The sequence below is a fragment of the Aphelocoma coerulescens genome, chromosome 1 (assembly GCF_041296385.1).
Source record: "Aphelocoma coerulescens isolate FSJ_1873_10779 chromosome 1, UR_Acoe_1.0, whole genome shotgun sequence".
NCBI classification, from domain to species: domain Eukaryota; kingdom Metazoa; phylum Chordata; class Aves; order Passeriformes; family Corvidae; genus Aphelocoma; species Aphelocoma coerulescens.
This window is the reverse complement of record NC_091013.1, coordinates 26253627-26273546: the sequence shown is the minus strand read 5'-3', so window position 1 is coordinate 26273546 and position 19920 is coordinate 26253627. Positions and strand designations below refer to the sequence as shown.

General features: G+C 35.2%; 1 protein-coding gene across 4 annotated transcripts in view; it reads right to left on the bottom strand.

Annotated features, from left to right (window-relative positions):
* ATP11A (ATPase phospholipid transporting 11A) overlaps positions 1-19920 on the bottom strand; it is a 121402-nt gene that overhangs the window by 12838 nt on the left and 88644 nt on the right. For all 4 annotated transcript variants that reach the window (XM_069004267.1, XM_069004284.1, XM_069004277.1 and 1 more), the window contains exons 14-26: positions 19293-19456; positions 18936-19007; positions 17294-17367; positions 16950-17053; positions 15097-15278; positions 14349-14600; positions 12293-12467; positions 10971-11073; positions 10564-10709; positions 9551-9610; positions 7876-8003; positions 5990-6125; positions 223-288 (exon numbers count right to left, since the gene is read on the bottom strand). In XM_069004267.1, the coding sequence (XP_068860368.1) occupies positions 223-288; positions 5990-6125; positions 7876-8003; positions 9551-9610; positions 10564-10709; positions 10971-11073; positions 12293-12467; positions 14349-14600; positions 15097-15278; positions 16950-17053; positions 17294-17367; positions 18936-19007; positions 19293-19456 (1662 nt within the window). The remainder of the gene's footprint in view (positions 1-222; positions 289-5989; positions 6126-7875; positions 8004-9550; positions 9611-10563; positions 10710-10970; positions 11074-12292; positions 12468-14348; positions 14601-15096; positions 15279-16949; positions 17054-17293; positions 17368-18935; positions 19008-19292; positions 19457-19920) is intronic.

Genomic DNA, 19920 nt, shown 5'->3' with positions numbered 1-19920 from the left:
ATAAAATAGATTCATACCCTTTGAAAATAGGGAAGAATTCTACGTAGAATTAGGTAAACACATCTTTCAAGTTTGAGCACAGTTAAGAAGGCACAGATAGCAAGATCACTATTTAAACTAATAAAATAATGCATGGTGATAGAAAAAATTGATATAAATAAGCAACAATTAAAAAAACAAGTTTTAAGATAGTTTTAGTGGCTAAAATACAGCATACCTTACCTTAAATGTAACCGTGAATACAAGCACAGTAAACACCACTGTTCCAAAGGTCCAATTTCCAAATACCTACAAAAAATGGTCCAAAGCAGTTATAGGCAATATTGTCCAGTATGTTGTGAATTGTTCAGAATAAACATCTTAAAGCTTAATATTGCTTTGTATCATGAACTGACCCTTAAGCAGAAACTGAAATTCTACATGATCTATCCAGTGCAAAGTGCTCTGGTTTCTTGCTCTGTGTGTACAAAACCCAGATTTCAGACAGACAGAAAAAGACCACAACCAATGCTCTCAGCCTGAAGTTCACATGTGTATTTCTCAATAAAAGTCAAAGGTAGGACAAATAACAAATCACTGAGATTTAAAAACGAACTGCAGTTATTTCATCAATCTTCTTGGACATCATCTTTTCTCTGATTTTCCTTCTCTATTGGATGTCCTTCGCATCCAACAATTCCTTGAGGTTCAACAGCATATTATACAGATAAGCAACAGTACAAGAAAGAATGTTATAACCATCTAAGTACAAAAATGTCTACATACATTTTAAGATAAAACACTTTTAACTTGTGTTTGATTTTCTCCCCATCTGCATAATGACATAAAAACACTTCAGCTTTTCAAGTGGACAGAAATGACCATTAATGCTGATGCAGGTAAGAACTAGTGGTGAACACTGTCACAGATGATTGCTTGGACTTCAGCAGCTACCAAATGACCAGGTTCAGGATCCAGAGAAATGCTAGGAAAGTAAGCAACTGTATTTTAGAAGAGACTGTGTTTGATTCAGGGTATTGTACCCATGGAAGAGAAGCGTCCAAGAGATCAGAATTATTTTGAAAGAGAACTCTTGAGATCTCATGAACTCCCTTCTGCAGTTATAACTGCAGGAATGAGACAACTTCCATGCAGGAATGGAATTTCAGCAGAAGATCCAGTTGGCCAAGTAGGATGTTACTGCATGGACAAAAAGGCAAAATGGGAGCATTTAAGTGATGACAATGTGGGCAGGCAGCAAACAGAATAAAGCAGAGGAACAAATCACAGACAAAACTCGGTTCTAACTAGGATTAATGAGGGGTGTTGAGGGGGACAGAAACAATATTTACAGGTATCCTTGCTTCAAAGGAAAAATGCAAGTCCGCTGATGGAGTGGTAAGACAACCTAGTGGAAGGTTTCAAAGAAAATGCTGAATTACTCAATACTCTGAATATTAGTCTTCACAAGCAAAATGTGCTCCTTGAATTTAACAGCAAAGCTTGGGAAGGAAAGGAGCAAGCAACAGTGTGGGTTGAGTTGTTTGTAAGGAGGAAAAGCAGTGGATGTATTTTGAATTTAGCAAGGCATTTGACCTTGGACAATAAGGAAGCAGGGGCTGGCTAAATGCACTACTATTATAGGTGAAAACTGGTGGAACCTATGGATTCAAAAGTCCTTGATGGATGATTGGCTGCTGGTAATAAGTGAACCACACTAGGAAGAGCAACAGCAACTTGGCTGGAAATTGTGGAGTATCCCTGTCAGGTAGCTGGAGGGTGACAGAATATCATGAGCAAACTACCAAGTGGTATAAAAATAGATAATAGCTGAAATAATGAATGACAGAGTTTCAATCCAGAGGGACCTCCGCTGATTTGAGAAGCAGGCAATAGACATCTTATGGAATTAAATAAGGAGAAGTGCAAAGATTTACACCTACAGAGGAGTAGTGACTGGCTGTGCAATGGTCCTGCTGAAAAGGAAGTTGCAGTGGGGTTATGTGGACTCCAGGCTGAATACAAGCCTGTATTGTGCTCTCTCTATACATAAGGGAAACTGCACAGGAATGGGGAGGAACATGGCCACTGAAGAAAGGCTACTATTCCCATCTACTCAGCTACGGTGAGGTTGAACCTGGAACACTGTGCTCAGTTTTGGACCCCTCAGTTCATGAGTGATGTGAAAAAAATAGGAAATGATCAGTGGCAGGCAACTAAGGTGTTTAAAGCTCTTCTGCAAGGAGGGGTGGAAGTGCTTAGTCTGGTGAAGGGAAGGTTGAGAAACAATCTAGCAGCTGCCCACAAATGTCTGAAGAACTACAAAGATGAAGAACTGAAACAAACCTCTCTTCAACAACAAGAAATATTCTGCTTAGGTATTGTGAGAAATCTTTTCACCATGAAGACAGAAAAACATTGCAATAGGTTGCCCAGGAAAGTTATGGAATCTGCATCTTCAGAGATACTGAAAACCTGAAAATGACTAGACAGAGCCTTCAGCAAATTGATTTTAATTAGCCCTGCACAGAGCAGGGAGTTGAACTAGATCATGTCCAATCTACACTTTTCTGTATGAGCTCACCCAGTAGTACATGACAAGGTATCCATGTGGGAAGATGATCACAGAAATACGCTGCTGTGTGAAAAATTTTGAATGGAGACCACAGCCAGCCACAGGACATAAGTCAGTAGGAAGCCAGGCTAAGATAATGAGATCAACAGGGAATCGAAAAAAGAATTTAAAATAAACAAATGATTGGCCAAAAGATTCATTATTCTCAGTAATCATTTCACTATTTTAAAACTACTCACTGTGTGACCACATCTATCGAACACTAGATGAAATTCAGAAAACCTTCAGCATTTTGATCTTTTACTTTCGTATGTAATAGGCTCAAGCCACCGTTATATTTTCTGTGCCCTAAAAAATCCTGTGCAGTTAAGGGATAGGAATCTGGATCAGGAACTTCCAATCACGCTGTTTACCAACTTTCCTCTTGCAGTTAAATTTTACAGTATTCTTGTGCCATATGTAGCACCTTTCAGAGAACCTACTGTCAGTCTAAGTTTCTGCATACTGAACAGATTTGTCCATATTTGCAATAAAAGTTGCCAGATGAAATAAAGAAGTCGAAACAACCTTCCTGTGTCTGCTTGTTAGGCTAGATGGAAAGCACTGGTCTGCAACCAAATCCCTTATCCACCTTTCTTACTGACTCAGAAAGTGAGGTCATAGCACAGGGACAAGATCCATAAAGCTGCTACTTTGGCACAGAGAAAGGTAAGAGAAGCAATATGGAAAGGTGTGAGTTACAAAAACTCACAATGTCATTCTAGCATTGAGTATATCAAGATACTACTCATGCCTTCAGGCAATGAATCATTCTTTTGTAAGTCTGTTTGTTAACATCTAGTTTATTAGCAAGTATTTTTCTATGTTCTGCTCCCAGCCTATCCAAGACTTCCCCTCCTCCTCCTGTGACTGTATTTGTTGACCTTCTGTGTTCCAGTTCAGCATTCTGCTCACCTATCTTCCTTCCTGTTGTTTTGTATTTCTCATTCTGCTATTCCTTTTAACTTAGTCTCTCTCAACCCAGATTAACAATTATATTTAATGTACTCTGTATCAAATGTTAAAATAAAGAAAACCACCCAGGAAATACATTTTATCGTATGGGTAAACGAAGATAACATTTGCAATCTGCAATGACTTTTACGGCGCCTCCCTTTCTTCTTACCTTTTTTTCTGTAGTTGGTTTTCTAACTGTATGTTTTTGCAACACCAACCATGATGTCCTATCAACAGCAGAACACCATACACACAAAGCAGTATGGCAAATTAATAACAGTTGATAGGAAATATATCTTTAGCATCTTAGTTTTGCTTACCAGAAAATGACCAAGGGAGGCACTTATGAAGTAGATCTCAGTGATTAGAAGTACACTTTTCCATTATTCTAGTAATATCACACTACAGTAAGCAAACTGTTTCACATTAATTTCTAAGCACTGAGAAACATCTTGGGGGGAACTGTGTTTGGAAGCAAGCTTAATAGTACGTTAATTTTAGTCTGACAGGCATCATTCTATGTGAAAGATATTGACTTTTTCACTTTTTACTAGTTTTGCGATAATAGTGACTAGTTCATTTGTGGGGGGAAGAAAAAGTCAAAATTTTTGCTTCAGCACCCATTTTAAAAATCTGGAACCTGATTTGTATCATTACATATCACTTATGGCATTAGTGTTACTGTCAACTCCTTTATGTTCTTTACTGCTTTCTACCTTTTCCCTGTTCCATAATAACATTTTGTTGCCATAGCAAACCTTTCAAACCTTCAAATTCTTCACTGACTTTTTCCAGATGTAAGCATATTTTAAAATTGGGAAATAACCATCAACACCATGTGCATTCATGTATGTATGAACTCACATAAGTGTCTCTGACTACTCCTGAACACTTGACGTTTTCAAGCCTTTAAATCTAAAATTGCAGCTCAATATTGCTTAAGTTTTATACACAAACACAGGCATGCATCCCTCAATAACGATAAATTTTCCAACACGGACACTCAAGACTCAGAATGTCTCCTCAAGCACCACGTTATCTTCAAGTGTTAACATGTGTATCTAGATGTAGACTTAAACATTTGAAATTAGAGAATTAGGCATTAATCTGGCTTTAAAGCCTTAGAACTAGATTGAATGTGTGCAATGGAAGATGACTAGCATTTCGGAAAGGAAATGACTCCGAATATTTGCAATACAAACTGTTTACAAAATTGGCACAGGTATGATAACTTTAATTTTCAAGACCATAAATATATGTTGATGAAGAATTTTGGCCATCTTACAGAGAGCATAATGGTACCAAAAAAAGATATACTGCAGTACAGAGCTCTGTCTAGTGGAAATTCATTCTGTCCTTAGAAAAAGCGCTTTTAAACAAGAAGTTCATTTCCCTGACAGATGTCACAAAGCAGGTTTTTAATGATATCTGAACACTGCATTGCCAGCAAATGTGTATGTTGCATATAGGCAACAAAACTGTGTAGAGTTTATTTTGTCTCTCACTTTGAGGGCATTTTCTAAAGCCATTAAAGCAGAGTATAGCATAAACTGTAAAAAAATTTCTGTAGCAGAGAGTCAGCAACAAAATGTAGGTTACAGAAAAGCATACAAGAGAATAATAAAATGCAAGGAAGCAAAAAGCTTTTTTAAAGTTCATGGTTCTTTACCACACCCCCTATACCTCCATATAGTTTGTATAAAGTTCCTTTTGTTTTAAGTACTTATAGAGTAGCTATAAAGAACATTTCTAACTATAGGTTGAAGTGATATTTTACTGCTCTTTAACAGTTTAATCAAAGAACAGTGAAAGATGAAATGGATATCATGACAAATCCACAATAGTCTTACCATGTGAGTGCTGGTTGTCATTAGCTGAGGATAGGAAGAGAAGCAAGTAGCAAAAAGAAAAAAAGCACACAAATAAAATAGACCAAAATATCAATGGATAAAATAAATAAAATGCAAAAGTTCATAAAATTTGCATTCATGTGACTGCAAAGCAAGTAGAGATAGGTTATTTTAAGCTACTATATGTCAAAAATAATTAAACTATTAAAAAGCTTGTTATATTTAAGATCTTTTATGATCATTCATAACTACTCTACCAAGAGTCTTTTGATATGGTAAACAGATATTCATCAGATGCATGTTAAGTATGAAACTGAAAAGTTACTGTATAAATTCAGAAGTAATACCTGGAATTTATGTTCTATATTTCTCCTAATTAGTATCCAATCCTATATCTGTGCTTACTGATACACAGTATGTTCCATTGCACAGTCCAGACTTTGCTAAACAGATAACCCATCTATCTCACTGTAACTCATAAAACAGTTATTGTCTTGCATGAAATAGCGAAGAAAACAATTAAAACTATGTTCATTTCACAACTAGCATTAAAAAAAATTACCATTGACTGATGAAATCCAACACTAACCTGTCCATTGCTGGTCACAACTGTGTTGTCTAACAATAAATAGGCACCAAAGAAAAATACCACAGCATCAAACACTCCTAGGAATGTCCAATAAATAAATGCACGCCAGCGCAGCAAAGCATTCTTGGCAACATCTCTGTGTGAAACAAGAAACACGTATTCATTATCAGCAGGTTTGAAAATTCCAGATAAATGAGATCATTCATATTGTTTCTTGAAAAGCACCACATTTCCACATTACAACTGTCTACCTCTTCAAATCTAACTCCTTCCTCAAAACGTCCTCTATATTTATTTTTATTTAATTCTTAGTAAACCCTTTTAACTGCTCCCTGTAATTCTGCTTATTTCAATAATAGCAAACTCCCTGCGCTGTACCCATTTACTTCTCAATCTTTTTACAGAAGGTATCTCTTTTCCAGTGCTTGCTGCACATGTCATGATCCACTGCAGATATTAAATGGAAACACTAGAGGTCTCTGGAGACTTTGCTTTATTTCCTCTAGGATACTTATATACAGACTATTGCAACAAAATAAAACATTAATTTTATATGGAATGTGAAACAATGGATTTGCAGTTGACTTGAAGGCTCAGGTCAAGTAGGATTTCTTGAATGTTTTCCCACAAAAAATACATGGATTTGTCAACAACAGAACTCTTCACCAGCTGCATTTTCTTACTACAAAAAATTTAAATTTTACAACTTTAGTTCTTGTCCACAGACAGAATGGGTATGTATCAACTTGGCATACAGTATAAAACACATCAGAGTAAATCAGGACACAGTTAAATGAAAACCCCGAGTTACAGAAACATTTACTACCAACCAATACTTCCACCATATGAACTTTAAAGACTGTCTGATTACCGTATAAAGTAATTTCTCCCCACAGATTAACAATATAGAGTGCAAACCCGTACACGGCCAACAATAGCTTCATGTGGCCCAGAACAACCACTATTGCCCAAAACAGCTTAGCAACAGGCTCTGTTAGGTATCAAAACCCACAAGTTTCTGACAAATAAGCTCTGCTAGCTTTCAAAAACCAAAAAAGATTTTCTGAATTAACATTTCTAAACTAAAACATTTAAAATATCAAAGAGAAAATAAAAACATTACTGTTGAGTTTCAACAGTAATCGCTTGTATTCCTCTTCAATTTCATTGGTAAAAACATATCACTACATTGATTAACATTTGGGTGGCTAATATTACTTCTTTCAAAGAATGTTTTTCCTTTGATTATCTACTGTTAGCCCTACCTGAAATGTACTGGCTTTGTAGCTACAAGGATCTAAACTGGGCACTGTTCCTATTTAGATGGCCAAATGCAGTTAATTGACAAGAACTGTATGTCGAGTGTCTAAGAACCTAAACAAGTCAATTCCAATGCCCAGAAGTGAGTCAACAATATGCAGAGGACAATGCTGGACACCACACAGAATACATCCTCTGATACAATAATCTAACACTCAGTCATCTTTTCTCTCAGAATAAAACATGTATATAGAAAAACCAGCATGTTTTCTTTTTTAAAAATACTTCTATTCCCCATGTTTCCTCCTCATTATTTCCTCCATAGCTGGAGGAAATAAAGAGTACTAAAATAAATCCTAATTTGATTTTGTTGAACAGTGATTTCTATTTAGATCTCACTCCCTTTGTAGCAAATTCATGGTGTGATTTGTAAATGTGCATGTAAAAATACATGTTTATCTATTGCACTTTGTAGACCATGCACGTGGCCTTCAATCCTTCTGTTGCAGCGTATCTGATGTTCTACTGTAACCTTGTGGCACAGAAATCCTGAGGACTTCCATTGTAACAGACACAGATCCCACAACTGAACAGTCAAACTTTGGGGCACAGTGTTTTAATTTTACCTGTACAGGGAAGGCTCTCTCTTGAGTATGTCTGCACTGACATGTTGTTCCATTAGACTGTACAAGAGGATAGGAAGGGAGGTGAAGCTGATATTGTACAGTGTTAGATACGCAGTATCATATAAAGTCTGTAGGTGGAAAAGAATTAAATCAACTACTTTCAATTTAAAATTAAATCTTACTTTAAAATTAAATCCTCTGCATGAGACTTGATTTAAAATGAATATGTGAACTTCTGTAGGAAAACAAAGTTCTATTCCTTCAGAATGGAGGCAAATACCCCTCTACAGCTGCTAACTGATACAGGACACAACTCTCCACCTGTATCCCATTCACTTGGAGGTAAAAGATCAACTAAAAGATCCATTTCATGGACCAGTCTGGTCCACATACTGGCTCCCCCTATTGTTTCAACTGTACGACCAACTCCAAAGTACCCAAACTGAACAGCAGATTCCTGTAGAGGCAGAAATTCCTCTCAGACACATCCACATGGAGATATTCAGAGAAGAAGTGGGAGCACTCCAGAGATTTTTCAGCTGTGTGTGACTGCAATGAGCTACAGCTCACATCCCAATGTGTCTTTGATTCTTCTTCTAACTGAAATGCTTTCTCACGTATGTATCATCAGTGTACCCTCAAACCTACCATGTCACCCCACAAAAAGAGCTGTTTACTTCCTCAACCTATTTGGTGATCATTTATGTTGGAAAAATTTCTATCAAAACCCCCTTTTTGATTCAAAATTTTATTTATCACTTAAAAGGATAAAAATTAAGCTAAATTTTCATCAACACATGCTTTCATATCTAAATCCTAATAATGCTCAATAAAAACTTACAAAGTTTTCAGTGGTCATTTGAAATGGAAACCAAAACAGATAAAAATAGTTTTGGCATTTTGACTCTTCCTGGGGCTTTCTTTCAACAAACTCAAAGCAACAGTACTATTTTCTCTGAATTAATTCATTAATTCATTGAATTCTCACTGAATTTAATACTGAAAACATAAACCCTTTTTGTCTAAATTTGGTCATTCATTCCTTTGTTTTTTTGCTCCCTCATTCTGAAGAAAGAAGAGGTAGATCTTTTCTACACAAATTAGAGGAGAACAAGGGAGAAGAGAAAATAAACAAAAAATTTAGGAAGGTGAATACCAGATCCTATCCCGAATGATGGCGCTTTTCTGGTGAGCAACAATTCTCTTTTCTTCTATTTTTCAGTTTTTGTATTTTCTTTTCAACTAATTGAATGCTGCTATTCATCTGAAATTTGTAATTCATACCAGTCCATGCCAGAGAAGACTAGTTTATTCTCTCATTTTCATTCTGCATTCTAAAAATGAACAACTGGTACAATTACTCATCTTTCAGGATTTCTTCTATTCATGTCCAGTAGGCTTAAATCTAATTGACTTACATTTTCCACAGACATTTTCCTTGCATTGCCATTTCCAAATTTTGTATTTCTCTATTCCTTGACTTTAACATTGCTTTTGTGATAATTCATAAAACGGACTTGTGTAACTTTATTGCATTTGCCACTGAAAACCGTATGAACCAACAACTATGTTCTTCTTTGTATAAACTAACACAAAATTCTCAGGAGGATCCCTTTTATTTTTAAAAAGAAAGCAAAAGACATAACATGACATTGATGGAAAAGGATCAACCAACCTGTTGTGAAAACCCACAGAAGAACTGATATAAAAACTGAGGAAAAATGAAGCAGACATTCTGAAAAACAAAGTGAATGTTGTCAAGTGAAATGCAAGCACTAATTTATATACAATGCTATAGATATGTATATCACAGTTTTATAACACTAGCAATAGTGAGCATTGCAGGAATAGTATAGGTATTAAACACCAATAGTCACATCTTGCAGTAATGCTGCTAGAAAAAAACATTTACAATATTTTCAAAACAATCTTACAAGGCTACAGTTTGAAAATTCAAGGCCAGTGAAATTTGGGATCCAGGAATACAGTTCAGTTAAAGCAAAGAATATAAGGGACAATCTGCAGGAGGAGACAAATCCTGATAAGCAAGCATGGATACTCTCGTTAGTATGGTTTCCAGCAAAGCAACTTTAAGACGTTTCTAGCTGTAGCCCCAAATGTCATCCTCTCCCAATTATACATATAGTCAAACACTAGAACCCTGAATTACCCTGTGACAGTTCCTTTCTATAATCTTCCACTGCTTACCAAAAGAACTTGGATACCAACATTTAGAAATAACGAAGCTGTCTAAATAGGGGGATGCTCAGCATGAGCTTTCTCTACCTACACTATCCTAATGAACTTAGCATAACTTAATTTGCAGTAATTTTTAAGTTTTCAAATACTATTTCCAATGTGATTTAAAAGTTCACTATGGAGACAACCTGGAAGGTACTGGAAATAAGCAGACCAGTCTGAGATGGAATTTGTAGGATATGAAAAAATAAGATAAAAATTTTGGTTTTAAATGTAATAATCTCTTACAGAATGTATCTATTTAAAACTATTTCACTTCATGTTCAGAATAAAAACAACAATCCCATTTCAGCACTGGATCTGGTACTCAAGAAGATCTCCTTATGGAATTAATGCTGTTTTGTACCATTAGCTGCAAAAACTGTATACAGTTAGATATTACCATTTAAGTGTTTGAGGTTTATGTAACTAGAATAAGAATTCCCCTACCTTATAAAAGAAGTATTGCACAAGTTCAGATATCCTAATGTAATAAAAATGCCCATGAACAAGCAACATTTTTTTCAAATGTTTAAATTTAGGTATTGCATAGTCACTGTTTCTTGCTGCTTGACGACCTTCTTTGCCAATGATTCCTTAAAAAAATAAGAAGAGGTGAAGCTATTTAATAACTAAAGAACTATTAAAAAGATACTATTAATTGCAAAATTATATAATAACACTATGATACTGATCTACTGGGTGATCACGACTGTATCTCATACATTATTCCTAGGATAAATGCACTAAAAGTTGTCTATAACACATATAACCTGATTCTTTGAAACTGCCTGTTTGTAAGAAATAAATGGATTTTGTCATTTCACTTGAAATAATATGCTAAGGTGCAGGCTTACCTATACCAACATGTGCTTCTAGAATCATACTGACATCATTTGCTCCATCACCAATTGCCAATGTGATAGGATGTTCATCTGATAACTTAATCAACTTTACAATCTGGAAAAAAAATAGTATTAGAAACTCTCCTCTGTAACGGTTTGCTTATTTTGCGTAAGTGTAACATTAAATAAAAATTACCAAGACGGATTTATAAGAAATTCTCTGAAGGGACACAAAACCAACATCACCCAATGCAACAACTATGCATAAAGATCACAGTTTCTTCATATTACAAAGTTTTTGTTCCAAACATTTTTAAAATACTTCCAAACCACTTTGAGAGAGATGGGACAGGAGGTAGGAAGAGCCAAATAATGGAAGATGTTGCTGAGATTGCTTAATGCTGTGCCAGTGCAGCAATAAGTTAAGAGGGTTCCAGAGTGCACCGTTTCAAAGAAATCCTGAAAAGAAAGACTAAAAAATTCTGCTTTCTCATCTGTATTGAGCTTTTTTCCTAAATTTAAGAAAATATATTGGACTCTGTATATATGTAAAAGCTATTGACATATAAACTGTCCAGAAATTTGACTTCAAATCTCTCCATTACAAATGATCACCTCTGTAAATTTGGTAACCTAAATTTTTTTGCAACTAAAATCTTCTACAAACTTCCAGACAGTTATAGTGCTGGCTAAATACATTTGTTAATGTGAATATGGGCTATAAATGCTGTACCTGTGCACTGAGAAAAAGACATGACCAACCGAAAAAAAATGAAATGCAAATTCCAATACTTCTTTCCTTTAAAAGTTCTTCAGTTATCTTGAGATGTTTTAGTAATGGAAGGGTATGTTTTTACTTGATACAAATTACAAATGCAACAGTCAGGTATACTTAAATGTGGTAACACCCACATTTTTTTGTCTGTATTCTTCTTGGCTTTCCACTTATGTTAAAACCAGAGAAAAAATATCACTCTGCAGGTTCTTGTAGTGTCAAAAGGGTAGACTATTCAAAGCTTGTTAGGTTAAAAAGAGAGCAGTTAGTTCATTTATTAAATATGTTAGTATTAGTATATACCAACTATGATTTATGTACATACTGTTCAAATTTTAAATTCAGGTGCACAGCTGGGTGCTGTTTTAGCATACCATTATCTAAATTGTTTGCCAGCAGAAATTCTCCCCTCTCCTGTTTTTTTTTACTTTTTCCATTTTAGAAGATACAAAAATGAATGGTAGAATCTTAAATTGTCATAGTAAGCCATACAGAGTATTAACCTTCAATATTTATATATGTGCATAACTAACAAGCAATTATGAAATTAAACACAAACCTGTGCTTTTTGCAGAGGTGCCATTCGACAGCATAACACTGCACTGCAGTTCCTGCAAATTTCAAGAAAGAGCTCTCTGTAGCTACAAGAGTTCCCATCTGGTCTTGTTTTCATTATCAATGATAGTGCTGCTCCATCAATAATTAAACCATAATCTTGCATATCAGTTGAAAGTCTGTTCGGGAATAAAATATAAACTGTCACTGTAAAATTCTCAAAAATACTTAAAATCTGGCAATAAGAATTATGGGAAAATTAATTAATGAAAAAATACTGAACATAGAATACCACAAAACTAATACATTACTAAAGGAAATTTCTTGTATAAGACTGATATTTACAACATTTTAAAACTCTGGACTATGTTGAAAATATTAAGTGCTTCACCAGTTTGAATACATAAATCTGATACCTCAGTGACTTCACCAGTGAGTATGAGTGTGTAATTAATGACTTTTCTGTTTGGTTTGAAAAAGTTCCAAGAACTGCAGTGAGGTAAACCAAGTTGCAGGAATAAAGTTAATTTTGTGGCACATTCCATAACAGAGAGCATAAAAAGAGGAAAGGCCTTTGGCACTCTGATAAGGAAATAATTTTCTTTCCAAGAGTCTACATTTACGGGAGTAAATCATGCCTTGAAGGAAATGCCTAAAGGAAACTTGTTGGCCTGGATAGATAAGGCCACTGTCTACATCCAGAGTACAGATATTTTGCCTTTAGTGTAGTGGCTAAATCAAATACAGGTTTACTTTTATTTATAATATTAAAATACAATAATTATATATGTTTCCTATAATATTACAATATATTCTTATACATAAAAATCTATAAGCAGTATGCCTGTAGTAATTTGAGCATTGCTAGAAGTGTACTCACGGTCACAGGAAGTAGTTTATTCACTCTATTATCATACCCTGAACAATGGGGAAGATAAAATGGTCTGGACTGCAAGAGCCATTTTCTGCAGCATCCAGACAAGTTATTTCAGAGCACCCTTGCATCTGCCTGCATTACACAACAGCCTCGGGCTCCAGGTCAACAGTGAATGTTGTATAAATGTACACTGAGGTTTATTTTTACTCTCTTTTTAGTGAACCAAGGTTATACACTACTGTGCATGGGGTTTCAACAAACATGGTTTCACCAGGACCAGTGTTTGTGAGAAAAACACTATATTTATAAATAGGCATCTCCATCCTTTCTACTAGAACAGAAGCTATTTTTGGCAAGTAAGATAAAATACCGTAAACTACATTTAATAAGTTTACAGATATTTTCAGCACTTTGCTACCATTGGCACAAATGGGATAATGCCATTGATGTACAATGATATCAAATAAAAAGGTATCATTATGAAGTTCAAGCAATGTACTGAATATTTGGTGTATTACAGTGAAATATTTTTAGCCTGAATTTGAACACACAGGCAGAATCCTGCTATTACTATCTTAGTACAATCTCCAGCTCTTGGGATTCATGTAAAAAAAAAACCAACAAATCTAAAGAGTTTTAAAACGCAGAAAATTGGTATTGCACAAAAAGTTAAACAAATATGCTTGATCACACCTTGTAAGGCCTGTGGTATTTAAACGAAATGTGGTACAGATGACATGGAGGAAAATTATTTATTTAACTGAATATACAAATGTTCTTGATTAGATGAATGGGGTATGAAGCATAAGGAGAACTCAGAAAAATTATCTGGTCCAGAGATTTAAGCTGTAAGACTAAGAATTATAGCAAATCTCTGCTAAAGTGGTATCACAAATGCTTGTTAGCTTGTTGCTAACAGTTTTATGGTAGAAAGACAAATACAGTGTCAGTTGTGATTTTTTCTTTAATAGTTAAAACAGTACCAGAAACGAGATAAAGAAGCATGACTGAAAACCTAAGTTTACCTAAACAAGCTTATACTTAATTGCCATACAATAATTCACACATTAGCAACAGAAACTGAAACATACTGCTGCTTTCTTAAGGTAATTGGTTGCCCTTTCATTGTTTGCAAAATGCCCAGAAGCCCATTTTTAGCCTGAAAATCCAACTTTTTTCTTACCCTGAGAAGGTATCCCTGGTTAAGTTGCCATTGGGTTTTACAACAATTTTGTTTAGGTCAAAAAGCACATCGAGTATATTCTGCTCCTCAATTTTCTTTGTGGTTAGCTCAAGTATTTGTGTATTTCTTCGGAAGAGTTTGCAAGCGTAGCAAGTAGCTGCAGCAGTCTCCATTTTGTCTCCTGTCAGAACCCAAACTTTAATTCCTGCTTTCTGGAGTGCTTCAATAGTGTCAGCAGCTTTTTCTTGTAGTCTGTAAAGTCAATTGACAAAATACACTGACTGATTGCTTGGATATGAGAAATTCAGAGGTCTTTATTGAAAGATTTTCATAAACAAAAAAAAATTCAATGGAAGTTAGCAGATCTAAGAATTTTCCCCAAAGTGTGACTCCAAAAATGTTTAGGGGACTAGTATATGTTTTTGAATCTTTTTAAGACCTAAAGATTCTTCCTTCATTTCCTCAATACCCATTTTGTAGTTCTTTCCTCCAAAACTTTTGCCTATAACTTGATCAATAAACTATTACGTGCATGTAAAATGGTTCAAATATACTGATGTTTGTACACTTAGCTATTGATACTTGCTTATTAGGTTATAAAGTTACCATGTGTAACTTTAGTGAGCTAAGGGTGTGGAATTGCTTCAAATAAGGGGTTTCCCAAATAAATCTCTAATGCAGAAAAAGAGTCTTCAATTACTTTGTCATCACCATTGAACATAAGAAACTAAGAAATGTACTAACTAACCGATCTTCAACAGCTGTAGCACCAAGTAATATAAAATCTCTTTCTATCTTCTCATATGCTTCTGCCAATTTCTTTTCCCGGTCCTGAAGGGCCAACTTTGCATTCTGAAGCAGCTTCTGTACATTGCTATATTCTTCTGCTGTGAGCTTTTTATATGCAACACACAGTGTTCGCAGTCCCTCCTAAAGAATACAATGAAAAGAAACAAAATGCATCTTACAAAACTCCTCTTAGACCTCTTGCTGGTGTTTATGCTGGATGATTTGAAATAGGAACATCATGAAGTGAATAAGTATAGACTGGTAGAGTATAATACAGACTAGGATATGGTTGAGCTTGATTCTGTGCTGCTCTGGAAGCAGTTACAACCTGATGGACCAACCTCAATCCTCCAGAAGATAAACAGCTCAGTGATCCAACTGGATATATGAGATTACAAGAGAAGGCAAAGCCAAGGTAAACGTTTCCCTCCCTATGTGTATAATTAGGCAGGATGAGTCAGAATAAATAATAGTAATATAAATAGTAGCTCTGCAGAGTCTGATTTTGATGCTGTGTTGCAGCAGATATATGGACAGGGACCAAACACCACAAAGAGAAATGAGTGAAAATCCAACTGCACCATTTCAGTCAAGTGTAAATTAGAATTTAGCTGCAGGTGTTTCAGGCTGCATCAAACTGGACTGTATGATGAACAAGAAATGGAGTACGTGGATTGTGTAAGGTGGGGAAAAGCTGTTATAACACAGAAAAGTTTTGCTACCTCACTTATATACTGCTTCTCACCACACCATTTAACTGGCACTTCAGCTACCTTAACTTTAATCCAGTAGGTCTTTACATAGTTTATTACCAAACCAAGAAGAATTATTAAAATAGCTCCCTGCCTCTTGTTATTGATAAAAGCAGGTGCCAGGTATTTTCTTTGCGAGGCTTTTGTATGTAGGAGCCAGCCCTATTTCCAATTATCCAAGATGAAAAAATAGCTGTTGATCTGGATTTCTTTCTTGATAGACATTGAATGGATGTGATATGTAAATACTTTTTCAATTTCATTAGCCTCTTTTACTTGTAATTATCAGACAGCTGTCCCATATAATAAAGCTTAGTAAAGCACTTTGAGAGTTTTTTGCTTCAAAACAAAAGCAGGTGACACTGTAGGGTTTTTTTTTTTCCACATACCTGTAATAGTACTTTGGTTTCAGTTTGAGTACTGGATGCCAGTAAATTATATGCCATTTGTAAGACTGGCAGCTGTCCTGCATTGCAATGAGTTCTGTGTACTTTTTGACACAGCAAAATTCAGTATTTTACAACTTCAAATACTACTTTTAGCTAAAACCAAGTCCTGAATTTCTTTTAAAGGTGATCAGCCAGTTCATAGCTGATTTTTAGCAAGGAAAAATGTAAGATATGGATGATCACTGCACTGTCTCCCCAAAGCTTGTACAGCAATAGAAGGCAGCAGGTAACAGTTGCTAAGGCTGAGGACTAAAACTAGCAATGAGATTTACAGTTTTTCACTTTTCTTCTATTCAAAAATTAATTCAATCCACAATTGTGAATATACCATACTAACGAGCTAACTGATGATCTCTGGTTTAACGTACAGTTGTGCATATCTAATGCATTCATATTGCACCACAACTGACATTTAGAAGATGAGATGGATGACCAATACAAATAAGCAAGTTGCACAGACTGCTACCCACAAAGCCTGAGTGAACCTTGGCACAGAATAACCTTGGTGCCTGTAAAGACAAATCTGTTAGCAGATAAAGCAGGAGGTCAGAGCACTTAATTTCTTTTTGACACTGATATCATGTGAACAGATCAATAAAATGGAATCTTACCACTGCATTGCGTTCTACTCGGGATCGTACTTGGTCAATTTTTCCTTCTTTAACCCTAGGAAATATGGAGGAATCTGCTCCCTTACAAAACAGAAATATATCACCTAAAAGAGACAGCATATGGAATTCAAAATGACCAAATATACTTTCTTCAAAAAACATCCAAATTAGTAAGTCTTCAAAATGTTTTCTTCCAACTTTTTTATAACATTTGTACCCATGCTAGTACCCGGTCCCTTATCTTATAAAGAAAGGCACACAGACTATGATTAATGCTTAACTCTGATAAATCTGAAACAAATTCAAATGAAACAAAAAAATCGAACAGAATGTGACAGCCCTACCTGTTGAAGATTTAACGATTACGCTCATTCGCCGTCTCACAGAATCAAAACTCAAAACCTCCAGTAATTCAAATCTGAAAAAGAAACAGAACTATTTTTTACACAACTCTGCTTTTCCTGATCCCTAAACTGACTTCAAGCATATAAATGACTTCAAGCATATAAATCAAACATGGCTTCTAACATGGGAGATTATGCTGAGTACTATGGAATATGGAACTAGTACAGAATGAAACAGCAGGTTGCAAATAAGAAATAAGGAAAGCCCGTACCTCCTCATTACTTGAAACAGAATTCATGATGTCCTCAAGTATCTTTGGATGTACAGTCAATCTAATTCATTTAAGCAGAAGACTAGAAATTTTGCAGCATAGCACTGTACTGCATATAAAGTAAGTTTCTATGTATAATACTTAGACATAGCCTAAGAACTTGAAATGCATGCTTACACAAAGTCTTTATTCTATATTTTTCTCATTTTTACCATTCCTAATCTCCCAAAAGTGCTGACCTAATTCCATAAATCTTGCTCAAATGTTGAATGATAATTTATTCAAGTGAAAAAAAAATATTTTTTATTGGTTTATATTTGCTATTATTTTTATGATTTGATTTTATCACATGTTCCTTTCCTTTCTAAGAGGAAAACTGAACACAAGCTCCTACTGCACTGTTTTGGTTTCATCAGCTTGTATACTTCTATCATTTACTCGTTTACCTATTTCCTTTAATCTAAGAGAGCCCCTCTTTTACCAGCACAAACATAAGCAATCCAATCATTATTTCCAACTTTTTCAGGATTCATCTCTGTCCAAATCTGCTTGTTTAATTAGTCCTAAGTCCTTCAGTCCTAAGTCCTTTTAACATCCCCGAACTCAAACCTGTGCATAGCTACATCAGGCCTATGTCTACAAACCGTGACGCATTTGGGAGAAAATTCTCAATTATAGTGTTTTCTTCTGAGTCACCAAATTATACTGACTCCAGTTCTTAGGAGCTGAACCAAAAAAGTCTGAAGTAACCTTTGGGAAAAACACTCCATTATTATCCTAAAAGGGGATAAAGTAACAGCAGGGTTCCTAATATTTGTATCCAAGTGTCCCTGTGTAGTTAGCAGAGTACCCAAGCAGGAAGATCCAGATATACAACAGACTTAACCAGCAGACATCTAGAGAAGTGTAAGGTAAATTTTCAAGGGTATGTACATCCCACAGAACAGCTGTACTAGTTCAATGTTATTGAAAATTTGAGTCACATTATGGTCCACAAAATTTATTCTACAGGTATTACCCTCCTGTAAATTCCATGGATTATTTGTGAACAACAAATTGGGTACACAGCATTTTCTATTAAGAATATATTATTTACCATATATAAAACCATGAGAAACTACTAGATTAGGTCATGAATCCCACACCACAACTTAATTGTCGTATCAATATTTTATACTGCATATAATGTCAAAAAAAGTGAAAGCAATTAAAATTGCTAGATTTTCTTTATTTAATTTATTTTTCTACTAAACCACAAGGTTCCTGACTTTCCTGACTTAAAAATGCATGTATAAGGAAACAATAATTTATTAAACACATCAACAAAAACTCATCATCAGTCTATTTTGTTGTATTTTTTAACCACTCACTTTTCTATGTTATTTTCCCGATTTAAGATCTCCATAAAATTGTCCTTCAGCCTTAGATAGGTGTAACCAAGTCTGTAAATTGAAACAGATGAAGAGAATGAATACAACAAATATATAATTATCTGGTTTAAGCATGTCATAAGGATTTAAGACTGAACCCACAACAAACCAACACCAAAATCCCAGAGTGTTTTTATTTGATTTTAGACTATGAATAATCATGAAGTCATGTTAAGGAATCAATCAGCTGTAGATTACTTGGTGTGTACTATTACAATTTTTGTTTTGAAAACGATTTTGAGCTTCAGAGAATAGATCTGCAGCTTAGAAAAGTATAATACCTAAGTTCACACATACCTCTGTATTCCTTCAACTAAAGCAACTTCATCAGGTGATGATGATATATATATACAAGATCTTCTTGAGAACCGGTTTTTCTTCAAACCATCTACGCTGTCATCATCCTTTACCTGAACAGTGTGGCAAAGACAAAGAGCTCGGAAAAATAGTTCCTCTCTCTCCTGAAAAATAAAAGGAACAGTTGTCATTACATGTTATCACTTGAAATCTCTTCTTTTGGAAGGTGATCAATGTCACTGATTACTACTGATTACTACTGATTATTAATCAGAGGCAGGCTCTTTTAGGGGCAGCCAGGTCTTTCCCTGTGATAACAACACGATTGTGTCACAGCTGCTTGCACCCCTAAGATTGCCGTACAAGTCAGGTTGCTGGGATTGCCATACAAGTCAAGCTAATGATGCAAAAAAACCCCAAAAACCCAGTGTGCATCTTCTACTTCCTCTGAGTGCCTAGATGTGACTGAAAGGTGTTTTTTCTTTATTTTTGCTTAAACTTTAACAACTTGTATTAATTAAATACTAGTCAAGGTATAATTTAGAAGGATGTAGTATCTGGAGCACAGGTCTTAGCAGGGCTTACAGATTTCAATCTCTTGAACAGCTTGAACACCCCTCAGAACTAT